This window comes from Rhipicephalus microplus, chromosome 10, assembly GCF_043290135.1.
Source record: "Rhipicephalus microplus isolate Deutch F79 chromosome 10, USDA_Rmic, whole genome shotgun sequence".
NCBI classification, from domain to species: Eukaryota; Metazoa; Arthropoda; class Arachnida; order Ixodida; family Ixodidae; genus Rhipicephalus; species Rhipicephalus microplus.
Window position 1 is genome coordinate 67,254,996 of NC_134709.1, and position 13,678 is coordinate 67,268,673.

At 47.9% G+C, this 13,678-nt stretch overlaps 1 protein-coding gene across 4 annotated transcripts in view; it reads right to left on the bottom strand.

Moving 5' to 3' along the window:
- Window positions 1-13,678, bottom strand: part of LOC119180943 (KICSTOR complex protein SZT2-like) — a 290,449-nt gene that overhangs the window by 127,888 nt on the left and 148,883 nt on the right. For all 4 annotated transcript variants that reach the window (XM_075875777.1, XM_075875778.1, XM_075875776.1 and 1 more), the window contains exon 31: window positions 3,510-3,714. In XM_075875777.1, coding sequence (XP_075731892.1) covers window positions 3,510-3,714 — 205 coding nt within the window. The remainder of the gene's footprint in view (window positions 1-3,509; window positions 3,715-13,678) is intronic.

Genomic DNA, 13,678 nt, shown 5'->3' on the forward strand with positions numbered 1-13,678 from the left:
TAATGCCACCTGGTGTTCTGTGCCAGTGAACAGTGGTCAGTTCTCTGCCGGTGAACGAGGAAGACGAAGACGAGCAACTAGTGCCAACGGAGAGGTCCTTCTTTGTCTCTGTGATTTTTGACAGTCACGTCCCTCTGTACGTTCATTCGAGCTCTTAGCGTGTGACAATATGCAAAGATCTCTCTCCAGGCTAGACTCAAGAATGTCTTGAAAATCCCTGAAGTCCGATTGAAAGCTCAGCCTAACAAATTCCAACAAACCTGCAATAAACTTGGCCACGCACAGACTGCTAAGCCGATTTGAGGATTAGAGAATTAACCAAGCAGTGTAATATACAATGCACTAGCTGAAAGACCACTTATCGCACCTGTCACCCCACTAGCACCATGGACTGCAAGAACAGAAAAAATAATGATTCACGCAGCAGAACTCTGCAGTGCTCGTGGATCGAAACGCAGCATAAATGTTTTCAGTACATATATAACCTGTAGTACACACAACTGCTTGAAAGAACCACATCATGTTGCCATGAATCCGGCTGCTAAACACAACTTTTTCTTTGATGTAAGAGTTGCAAGAGTTCAAAGTCAAAATTACACCAATATGAAATAAATTGAAGATGGTGACATGAACAAATACTTCTCAGTTCTAAATTTTCCCCCTTAGGTTCGCCACTATTGCAGTCAGATAAAATACGAAATAAAACACTGAATTCCTGTTCAATTAACAATTGCTTGTGATATACCAAAATGAATAGGCCAAATTTAATTGAAAGAGATACCTTTCGCTCGAGCATTTACAGCTATACTCAGACCTCATTATAACAGTTACACCAATCACGAAAATACTTCGTTACATCCAAAAATTCGTTATAAACATATATTCGTAACACTGTGTCTATGAAAAAACTAGGCTGGTGCAAAGAGTGAGTTCTTTGTTTGAAGCGAATTCAATGCAAATAGTAATTTTGGTGGAATAATTTCGAATCGAATTTGAATAGTATATATGACTTATTATAAAGGAAATTGGCATATTTGTCATGACTAAACTAACCTGCAAAATGTATATATCTTCAATTTAAAAAAGACCTGTGCAAATTAGGCTTGTGCAAATATTCGAATGCTTCTAATATTCGACCAAATAGTTGAGTATTCGAATTCGCTTCAATTCGAATTTAAATGATCGAATATTTTAGAAGTATTCGCAATGAACGAATAGATGTATATTAGTCCGCATGTCATTGCCTGTGAAGGTGGCTTCACTACAGTGTAGAAAAACTAAACTGTGAAAGCACCTATCACAAAAAAAAAAAAAAAGGCTTTGCCGCAAACCCCCTTTCAAATTTAAAGGGGCCCTGCAACACATACATGGTCAGAAAACGCTGCCGATAGGTAGTCAAGAACACGCGAGGCAAATATTACAGTGTAACACGCGGCCTGTAATTCACAATACATTTTCAAAGCTAAAAATTGCTTTCTTCCCTCAACTATTGCTTTCTTCCCTGGCAAATGTCCACGAGTACGTGTGCGATCGCACTGAAAAGCCGCCTATTCGAAGAAAAAAAAAAGTGGTGCTCAAGGTCACTAGGTGCATGTGGAGTATTTTCTTTCACCATGCCTGCTTAGCTTCCAGCTATTTCGTCAAGATGAGAAGAGAGAATGCAATTGTAGCGTGCGACAAATTTTTGGAACTGTGCTCTCACATGACTGATTTTAGAAACTTTGCGACAGTAAATTTGTGAGGCAACAAGCATGTTTACTGGCTCCATGGCTACTTGAAGAAGTGTTGCAGGGCCTCTTTAAAGAAACATATTACCCTCAAATTAATTGTTCATTTTATTAAGCTTGTTACGACGTCTTATACGATCCAAATATAATAAATTTTAAAACGTTAAGTACCTTATCACTCGCATCCTACCAAGACTACTACTTAAGGTTGTTTAGATTTCCTTTGAACGAAAAAAAAAATGGCATTTGCATAGAGCCCCTATTTCAATTCAGAAGAAATATTGTGCAGGTTAGTTCGATCATGATAAATATTCTCTTTTTTTTATATGTCATACATACCATTCGAATTCGATTCGAAATTATTCGATCGAAATCACTATTCGTTGTGAATTTGCATCAAACCAAAAATTAACTATTCGCACAAGCCTACTGCAAAATGCAATTTTTTTGTTTAAAGGGAATGGAAATGACTTTGAACAGTAAGAAAATTTGACTTTTTGTATGCTAGTGATAACCTATAAATTATGTTCCATCTTAAAATTTAAAATAAGCCAGTATAACAGGATGCTGAACTTTAAAAAATGATCAACTAATATGAGATTAAAATGCTCATTCAACCTTGAAGAGAGGCTTTGCGGCAATGCAAATTTCTCCTGGATAGGCTTTTTCACTGCTTTACATCCCTTTACATCCGTGAAACCACTTTTACCAATAGGTGTATGTGCAAACTAATATACACCTATTGCTTCATTGTGAATACTTTGAATTTTCCAATTTTTAAGTTATAAACCTTAGCAAGTTCAAATATTGTACTATTTATTTAAAAATTCAAAGCATTCAAATATTCGCACAAACCTAGAAAAAACGATTATTTTCTTTCTTTATTAAAGAAAAATAAATTTAAGAGCTCTTTTTTTAAAACAATAGTAATGAGAACTTACGACAATTATGCCAAGGAGAGTACAGGGGATGTTATTAAGAAGTAAATGTAATATAATTATGATGAAAGAAAAGTGGACGAAAAGATAAGTTGTTCTGGGAAGGGACCCAACTTGCGATCCTCTAATATTGCGCCTGATGCTATGCTAACTGAGCTACTACTACGGCCATCTGCCTGTCCACTTTATGGTGTATGTATGTGCATTTAAACATGGGAGTGTCAGTCAGCACCGCCTGTTGCCATTGAGACGAGTGTGACGTGCTCATTATTTGCCTGTTGGCGTCTCGTAGCACGTGATCTTATCACGCGCTGGCAGCTGACCACATTGGCACCTGACCATATTGGTCAGCTGCCAGCTTGTAATAAGATCACGTGCTACATCACACCAACAGGCACGTTAAATGCACCTACATTCTTCATAAAGGGGACTGGGGGACAGCCGCTATGATAGCTCAGTTGGTAGAGCATCGGATGCGCTATTCAAAGTTCGCAGCTCATGTCCCTGTTTACGGCAAGTTATCTTTACGTCCACTTTTATTTCTTTGCAATTATATTACAATTACTTCTTGATAACATCCCTATACTTTCATTGGCATAATTGTGTATCTGTTCTCATTAACATGCATTATAATGTATAATTTGTTATATTTATATTCATTATACCAAGATTTGAGTATGAACTCTTTTGTACATGCCAACGGTATTTCATTGCTATAATCTTTAGAAGCTAGTTTAAGTCTCATATTTCTCACAACCATACATGCCGTCTTCCACAACAGACATGCACAATAAACAGGACGCAAAGGCCTCCAGGGGCCAACAGCGGAGATTCTTGAGCTTACCCAATAGAGGCATTGCTTTCTGCATCCTCATCTTGACGCTGTTTCTCTGAATCAAACATGATTGACGATGACGACAGGCGGGCGTCTCCAGGCGCCAGCTTCTCAACATCCGGGGGCAACGTCAAGCAGAGGAAGTCTAGACGGATCTTGATGCTTTCGAGGTCCACTTCAGGCTGGGACTCGTCAAGACAGCTGATCACTTCCCCTGGACACAAAAATGCGAGACATCATTTAACTACAAACACAACTGAAAAAACATTTACTCTTAGAAAGGACAAGATTGTGGCCCAATGATTAAAGCGTTGGGCTGCTGTTTTGGTTTGAAGTCATAAAGACTGATTCTTTGAAATTCCTGAACTGAATGTAATTCAGCTTACAAGAAGCCTGTCTGTTCAAACATCAGTACTGAACAATAGAGTATACGCAAACTCTGAAGGAAAGAAAACTGGCTTCACAGTGAATCGCCACAATAGTATGCTTTTAACTGCAAAAGAATGGTGCAAGGTGCTCTATGTACTCGTGTAGTGAATGCACTTTCTTTCCCGAAAAATTGAAGCAAAGTTGGGGGTGCGTTTATGATGCGGGGCAAATTTCATGACATCTTTTTCTGGAACGAGCAAAAATTGTGATAATGCAAAAAAAAAAAAAGCGAGGTAGCTTAACCTTTTACTATTGACGCACACGTATACTGTTTGGCAACAGCTTCTTTGTTGCAGTTCGCTCATCTTAGGTGGTTAGAGGCTCTACATTCTGCAAGCAGCCGCTGCGCCACCTGCGCACTCCAAAAAGCGTTTCGCTGTTCTTTTTTCCTTGCAATAGCAATTATATGGAAACTATCGGCTGGGTTTTGCCGCCAGCGTCAGCGTCATTCATCGTACTATATGTATACATATCTATATATATTGTGAAAAACGAGAGGGAGTGCCGGGAGGTTGGGCATAATTAACGGTCGAGGAACGAGGTGGCATGCAAGTGGAGTTGTGTGTGGATCTCAGAGGCTGTGTGTAGTTGACGGTCAGGGAGCGAGGTGGCGCGTGAGTGTCACGTGAACAATGAAGGGGCACGCGGGAAGGAGGGAAGCGATATTTATTTTATTTATTTATTAAGTAGCTGCTTCGCCATAGGGCATTACAGCAGGGAGGGGTACAGTACATATGATTAAACACATAAAAAAAAAACATTCATAAAGCATAGAAAAAAACATCACTTGAATCAATATAGACTATTTCCGGTGGCAGAGTGTTCCATTCTCTTATACTACGGACAAAGAAAGAGTAGCGAAAAGCATCACCGCCAAAAGGAATCTCGCATATTTTAAAGCGATAATCGCGTCTTTGAGAAACATAGTTGGGTGGTTGAAAATACAATTGCCTAATGATCCCTGTTCTTGAATGATAAATGCTATGAAAGAATTTTAATCTGAGGTTTCGACGACGGTTTTCAAGAAGCTCCCAATTTAATGTTTTTCTGCTCTCCGTCACACTAAGCATCCTGTCGTAATTTACAAGGACAAATCGAATTGCTCTATTCTGCACTTTTTCAAGTTTATCTGTAAGTTCTTTAGTATATGGGTCCCAGCAGACGCACGCATATTCCAGTATACTGCGGACGTGTGTAAAATAGAGCTGCTCTCTAAGTTTTTGTGGTAAACTACTGAAGTTACGTTTCAGAAAACAATGTTCTTACCGCCTTGTTCTTAACGTAAGTGACATGTTCATTCCATCTCAAATCAGCAGTGGAAAATACGCCAAGATATTTATATTCTGTGACATGTTGAAGATTAGCGTTATTAATCGTGTAATAATTTCTGCAGTGCGAGAGTTTCCTGGTATAGGTGACGTGGACGCTTTTTTTCACATTCAACGACATTTTCCATTTTTCACACCATGCAGCAATTAAATCTAAATCGTTTTCCAGTGCTTGTTTGTCAAGGTGGCTATTGATAGCCATATATACTATACAGTCATTTGAAAACATTCTATATGATGATGTGATACCGAAATTGATCTCATGTATGCACAACAAAAATTGCGGCGACACCCAATCACCCAAAAATTTTCTGGACCGCCTCGAGACATTCTGCTTGATGACTGGTGTGACCGCCGACAAAAGGCTGACGTATATCGTGCCTGCTGCGCTGGAGGGGAGCGCAAAGTTGTGGCTGCACTTCGTCAAATCGTTTGCGTCCTGGGAGGACTTCAAGGCGGCGTTTGTTGCGGAATTTTCGTCTATTGATGCGAAGCGGCGTCTGAGACAGGAGCTGGAGCTTCGCACCCACCACCCTGAAGAAAATTTTTTTAATTCATCTACATGATCAGGGAATTTTATGACAGGATTGGCGGCGAAGTGTCAGACACAGAAAAAGTCGACCGTGTATTGCGGCAGATGCATCCACTACTGCAGAATTTGGTGGAGGGCAATTAATTTGCAAATCTCGCGGAGCTGGCAAAGGCCGCTGACGGCCTCATGGAGTGTTATTGGAAACGATTCCAGTACAAACCACCGCCACCTCCAATCGATCAAGTTGCGAGGAACCTTGTCTTCCGGCCTGCTGTGAATGCGACTAGCCTGAGTGGCCTGTCAGGAGCGCAGCTCGGAGTAATGGCGGCGGCTGCGACGCCGTTCCAGAATCTGTCGACGGCATCATACTGGCCGTTGCACACCGCGGCGATACAGCCGTCCTACCACCGAGACGAGCTGCAGAGAACATTCACTCCTGCTACCTGATATGTCCCTATGCCACCACAGCCGCAGCAATACGAACTGATCGACAGCTTTAGAATTACGTGCGACCGATGCGGAGGCATAGGCCGTGAGTGCCCTTCGTTTCAGTGCAACGGTCCGCCCCACTGCTATCAGTGCAATAGAATCGGGCATATGCGCTTCCTGTGCCCGGGAAACGGGAGACGGTTGGTGCTACTCCGGCGAGCACCTACAAGACAGCGCAGCGGGTAGCGGCTATGGCCGGCAACAAGGAGCCTCTCCTGGAGGTGCAGATTGGGCGGACTACATTCCTGGCCCTACAAGATACATGGTTAAGTGTGAGTTTGCTTGGTACGCCAGCGCCAAGGGTAGCAGAGGAGACGGGCACCAATTGATTGATTTGATGATTGATTTGTGGTGTTTAACGTCCCAAAACCACCATATGATTATGAGAGACGCCGTAGTGGAGGGCTCCGGAAATTTTGACCACCTGGGGTGAGAAGGGCACCAAACCTAAGGTACAAGAAAGAATTCTTTGACTGGCCACAGGTTGGTCGCAGTCAAGCACATCCTTAAAGTGCAAGATACATAGGGCCTCAAGCAACCACATCCAATGCTTCTTGTGCGTGCCAGATTTGTGTCAAAACATTGTGCTTGGCAGAGACTTTTGACAGCAACAGGCACGTCTCTGCATGTGGCTTTGTCGGGGTGGACTATTGGAACAAATGCGCAGCGCATTGTGCCATTTACTAAGCTTGACAAGGATATAACTGTCGCGCTCGAGATAGAAAATAGGGAATCTTATTGCTTGCAGAGCTTCTGGTCCTTGGCATTGGGATCACTATTACAGCTGAAGGCATACCAACCATGAATAAGGTGCTTGATGACTTCTCTCATTTCCTTACTACCATTCCTGGATGTACCACCCTCGCTCAGCACTGCATTGACACTGGAGATAGTGCACCTGTGAGATGCAAGCTGCGCCCAGTAAATGCAAAAAAGCAGAAGATCATTGAAGGCTGGGTAAATGACCTTTTGGTGCAACGCCTTATAAGACATAGCACCAGCTCTTGGACTAGTGCCCCAGTGCTCGTTGCCAAGAAATCTGGTGGCCACTGGCTTGCTGTGGTCTATCGGCCATTAAATGCATGCACCCGCATACCTGCCTACCCAATGCCCCGAACGGACTGGCTGCTTGCACAATTGGGCCGTGCAATGTGGTTTTCGAGCTTTAACCTTTCCCAGGGTTTCTTTCAGATCCCTGCGTCTGAGGCTGACATAGTGAAAACAGCCTTCATCTACCACCAGGGCACATTTGAGTTCACGAGAATGCCTTTCGGGGTGGCTGGTGGCCCAGCAACTTTTCAAACCCTGATGGGCCGGTTGTTGCACGGAATCAATCATAGCTTCGTCATGGCTTTTCTGGATGATGTCTTCGTCTACTCTGAACATTTTGAGAGTCATGTTGAGCATGTTAGGGAAGTGTTGCAGCACATTGACAATGCTGGCCTTACGATTAACCCTGATAAAATGCAGGTATGCCGTCAGTCCCTCAAGTTCTTGGGACACGTCATCTCCCCTGGGCAGTGCAGACCAGATGAAGAGAAAGAGCGGGCGGTGCTAGATTATCCGTGACCCAGCAAGATTAAACAATTGCAGGCCTTCCTGGGACCTGCTGGTTATTACTGCAGCTTCATACCGCATTTCTCATTGACAGCACATCCACTCACTGTTCTTCTGAAGAAAAGTGAGCCATGGCGGTGGGATGAGCGTCAAGACGAAGCCTTCGCTGCACTCAAGCAGTCCTTTGCTCACAATGCAATTATGAGCCTTCCAGATCTAAATCGACCTTTCATGGTTGAGACGGATGCAAGCGGCATTGGCATTGCAGCTGTCCTACTGCAGGCTGGCCCAAACGAACTGCAGCCTGTTTCCTTCATTACAAATGTTCTCACAGAAGCCGAAAGCTACTATACTGTCCAGGAGTGGGAATGCCTTGCAGTGGTGTGGGCTGTGGACAAATTCAGGGCGTATCTTGAGTTTACAAACTTTGAGATACACTGCGACCACTTGTCCCTGTCGTGGATGTTCAGCACCGACCAAGCTTCGCCCAGGGTCAAATGCTGGGTCCTCCGGTAGCAGGGTTTCTATTGCCGAATCAGGCACAGACGGGGGCTGACAAATATACGTGCAGATGCTCCGAGTAGAGCCCCCTTTCAATGTGAGGACCGTCCCAGTGACAGCTTGCATGAGAAGCTGCTTCCTATTGCTGCACAAGAACCTGAAGAGAAAATTACGTTTGAGTAAGTGGCAGCTGCCTTGGAAGGTGATACAACTGCCGTAAGTGACACATGCAACTGATACCAGAGCAGGCACATGACAACCGTCTATCAAAACTGAAAACTGTGGTCCAGGGGGGTTATGCTTCCAAATTGAGACCATGATAATTGCCTTCTCCATGATCTGGCAAAAACAACAGAACTAGAGCCAAATGGCCTGCTTGTTCAGCAAAGAGGCAACAAGAAGATATTATGGCTGCTCTTTCACCTCCGGCACCTGGCATTGAAAATGGCGCATGACGATCTCATTGCGGCCCACGCTGGATTTTTCAAAACCTTGAGATGTGTGGCGGCACGATTGGTCTGGCTGGGCATGCGGGCAGACATATCAAGGTATGTGCATGGCTGTGCTGTATGTCAGTGCACAAAAGCTCGGCACAGAAAGCCTGAAGGCCTGATGAACGGTCAGTGGGTAACAGCACCTAAGAAGTAGCTTAGCGTTGACATAAATGGACCCTTGCCGTCTACGCCTCGTGGTCACAAATACTTGCTCGTAGTCATTGACAAGTTCACTAAGTTCCCAGAGCTATTATCTCTGCGAGCAGCAACCAGTACAAAAGTACGGGAGTGTATGGTCAAAGTCTTCTGTTGCCATGGGACACTAGTGGCAATCACCAGTGACAACGGGAAACCCTTTATCAGCACGTTATGGAGAAACTACCTGAAACATTGGGAAATCGGGGATCGCATACCGTGTTTTACCGGCCGGCCGGACAGATGGTGGAACGTCACAATGGCACGATTGAACAGTGCCTACGAGCATACTGCAGTAACCACAAAGACTGGGACCGTCATATACCCGAGATCGGCCTTGCCATGCGTACTGCAAAGAATGTAGTCACCGGATATACTCCGGCATTGCTTTGCTATGGCAGAGAATCGAGCACTCCGTGGGAACCTGCAGGGGACACGGAGGACATGGAACCTCCACAGGCAGCGCACCATGCCCTTGCTGCAGAACTCCAGCAGTGCCTTGGAGAAGTCGTGAAGTACACCAAGAAGCATCAAGCAGCTGCCTGGCAGACCCAGAGGTCAACTTATGACCGTCATCGACAGTCTACAACCATAAGAGAAGAAGGTGACCTTGTGCTCTTGGATACTCATACCTTGAGTAATGCAGCCAAAGGTGTTTCGGCCAAGTTAGCACCGCGGTGAGGTGGACCTTATCGTGTGGTCCGGCAGGTTGGTGAAAATGACTTCATACTGGGTGATCCAGTTACACGGCATCGCCGAACCATTGCCCATGCTGATCAGCAGGTACTGTAACACGAACCATTGCTTCTCCCTCCCGCCCCGAATTCACAATTTGAGGGAGGAAGAGAGCTGTGAGTAATAAAAGGGAGTGCCGGTGGGTTGGGCGTGGTTAACGGTCGAGGAACGAGGTGGCGCGAGTGGGGTTGCGTGTGGATATCCAAGGTTGTGTATTGTTTACGGTCGAGGAACGAGGTGGCGCGTGAGTGTCACGGGAACAGGGTAGGGGCGCGCGGGAAGGAGGGAAGCGATGCGCGGGTAGCCAAGATGTGGCACGAAGAATAAATTATTGTGTGAGCGTGGTTGCCTGTCGTCAAGTCGTCGTGCACGACAATATGAAAACGCAAGAAAAAAAATAATCTAGAAAATGACTCTGGAGCACGGAATCGAACGTCCGACCTCTAGCTTGTGAGTGCGAGGCGTTAGCCACTGAGCCACGAAGGAGCACCTCCAAGCTATTTATATTTACCACTTACCACTGAGGATAAGCATCTCTAGGAAACTATTGTGTTTTCAGCATTATCAGCGAGATAGCTCAATGAGCACGCGTCACCAGATCGTCAAGACGCAGCAACACGTGCTCTCATCTTCCCCGCTGTGGAGATCTGAGGCGCCCCCGCGACCATTTCGCGGGCATTCCGCCACACGGCCACACCCTTTTGCTTTCCCACTCTGTTAACACCACGCGGCGATAGATGGCGCCACGTGTGGGCACGGCACGCGGTACGCGCGCGCCGAGAGAGCGCTCTCTTCTCCGTGGGTCGGCGCCGGGTAAGCACGTGTTTTCCTTCGTCCGCGTCCTCTTTGGGACTCGCGGACTGTAGCCTGCCCGGGTGCCCTTGCAGGCGTGTTTACTTGAGTGCTGGCTTCGGTAGCGTACGCTAAGCCCAGAGCGGTGCCTAGTGCTTGAAGTGGTCATACCACAACGAGCCGCACTTGCGTTAGGCCTACGCGTACGAGGTTTGCCCTAACACTCGCAACCAGGCCCATTGGCCATCGTGAGTGCGCAGCATAGCCGCGAGGGACCTTTTCCCGACCGGCGTGTCAAAGCTCGCCATTGCCAGCTGCGACGTGCTCGCGGTTTTCCCCTTATTGTGAACGTCCGCGTGCGTGTGCCTTTGCTACCCGCGTCCCGGGAGCGGACGTTGTAGTCACCGTTGTACTGTTGTACTGTTGTTCGGGGTGCCGCCAGAGGCAATAAAGTGTTGTGTACTTTTGCATTAAAACACTGTCTATTTGCCGCGCCGCGCTAAACGCCTTATTAGTTGAGCGCGCGCGAAGCGGTGCGCTACACGCGGGTAAACGGAGAAGCGGCCCTGTGGCTCACTAAGCGTGAACCCGCGGTGATCGTCCGCTGCAGTTAGGAGCGGGGTCACCACACTGGCGCCCAACGCGGTATCAAAGGCTCATTAAGCCTTTGATTAGTCTTAGCCGAGTCAGCCCGCCTTTGCGAATCAGGCTCGCCACGTTTACCCGCGTTATGTCTGCTCCGCGTAAGTTCTGTCCGCTGACGCTTTTAGCAGATACCGCATTGCTCGAGAACAGGGCCAGTGCCCCCCTTGAGCATCACAATCGCGCACCCTCACTTGTCACAAGCCCCAGTCGGGATGACACGAGGCGCTACGTATCAGCTCCCACTGGAGAGGCAGCGTGTTTGGGTCCGGGGCCATAGCCCAACCCGAACAGTGCACAAGGGCAAATTGGACTACCACAGCTCCCTTTGGAATGCCTGGCAGTTCCATGTCACAGCGCTCCGAAACGGCTCTCAGTGGAGCTTCCGGGGCGCAGATCGGCACCGCGGCCTCAGCCGTTGCCGAATTTTGCCCGCTGGCTGCTATGCAACCTAGCAGCCTGGTACCCAATGCGGTATCAAAGGCTCATTAAGCCTTTGGTTAGTCTTAGCGAGCCAGATCGCCTGCGCGATTCGGGCTCGTCGCAACATGTCTGCTCCGTGGCATGCCACGTTGCACAAAGAGGCCACCGCCTCTATCGACGGGCGCCCTTCGGCGCTCGCCTGTGTCGTCACCCCTTTTTGTGGTGAATACACTCCTACGTGGTAGCTGACGCGCTATCTCATGCCTCTGTTGTCTGCCGAGAACCTGGATTTCGGTGCGACGGCCGCTCGCGGTGTCTTAGCACATGCAAGCGTCGGGGGCGAAACAGCGGCGGAAAGGGGGAGTCGCCATGAGGACGACCTTGACTGCTATCCAGGTAAGCGGCGCACTGCGTAGCGGCCGAGCGGGGGGAACTTTCCGAAGGCCACCGTGCCGAGAGCGAACCCGTGACGCCGTGCACGCGGGGGTTGCTGCGGTCCTGAGTGGGCGCGATACCAGACTCCCCCCGTTTGGGGGAGAATGGGAGTGGCTTTCGGCAGCGAAGAGCTACTGAAGGCTCAGCAGAGTGATCCGTTCGAGTCTCGGAGGGACAGAGCGCCGTATACGCTGCTTGCTTTGCGGCGGGCGCCGTTAAACCGTCTTGAGAGGCGCGGAGCGCCGTTACGCTGCTTGTTCTGCGGTGGACGCGATTAGGGGACTGAAACAGCGTGTGTCGCTAAGTCCCCGGCGGATTCATTTCGCTGGACCATGATGGGCTCCTGCTGAACTATATAGCCACTGACGACAAGTTCATCAACCCGTTAAGGTGGTTATGCCCAAAAGTCTGAGAGCCGCACGGTTGCGAGTCTCTCATGACGAGCCCATTGCCGGTCACCTGAGTGGCTCTAAAGTTTTTGCGAAACTGAGCAAGGTTGTGACTTGGCTTGGCATGAAGCGTGACATTTTTCGCTATTGCCGTTCCTGCCACGTCTGTAAAATGGTGAAACCAAGGGGTGGCAAGCCGCCCGGCTTGATGAAACCGATTGTCAGTGAGCGTCTGTGGCAAGTAGCCACCTGTGATCTAATGGGGCCGTTCCCCAGGAGTAAGTAGGGGTTCATACATCTGATGGTAGTTGTTGATCATTTTTCCAAATGGGTGGAGCTGTTTCCGCTGCGGAAAGTGACAGCGCGAGCGGTGCTAGAGAGGCTACAGGAAGTGTTTTGTCGGTTCGGCTTTCCGAAAAGATTGATCACGGACAATGCGTCGTATTGCACCGCTTGGGTGTTTGGTGATACGTGCTGTTCCCTAGGAATAGATCACTGCACCACTTCGCCCTACCATCCCCAGTCCAATTTGACGGAGCGAACCAATCGTACGCTCAAACCGATGTTGGCGGCCTTTGCCGAAAGTCAAAGGGACTGGGCAGACCATTTGAGTGAACTGGCGTTCGCAATCCGAACCTCCGAAAGTCGCTCTACTGGTTTCTCTCCCGCCTTCCTTAATTTCGGAAGGGAGTTGGCAAATCCGTTGACCAGTGTCATGCAATGCCAGCTCGGAGACGAGGAAGAACCGGCAGACTGTTCTGCTTACGCTTCCACACTTCGTGACAGGCTTTGTCGAGCTCTCAGTAGAGCGAGGCAGAGTTTGGCATCGGCCAGGGCCGAACAAAAGGCCCAGTACGACCGAAAACGTCGCCACCTTTCATTTAAGGTGGGTGACCTCGTCCTGAAGCGCAACCACGCTCTTAGCGACGCGAGCAAGGGTTTCCCAACTTCGCTCGCTCCAAAGTGGCTTGGTCCGTACCGAGTGGAGAAAGCTTGGACTCCACTCGCGTACTTGCTGAAAGACCCGCTTTCGGGAAAACTCAGCCATGCCCACATCGCAGACCTGAAAGCCTTTGCGTCGAGGTTTGACGAGCCTGCGCCAGCGCCCAGTGGCTCTTCGCGCAAGCAACGGCGCATACCCGGCGCGGTGGACCGCATTCGGACCACGCACCGGTATAATCTGAGGAAGCAGTCACCTTAGTGATTTAGTGCCGGACGGCGGGCTTATTTCCGCACG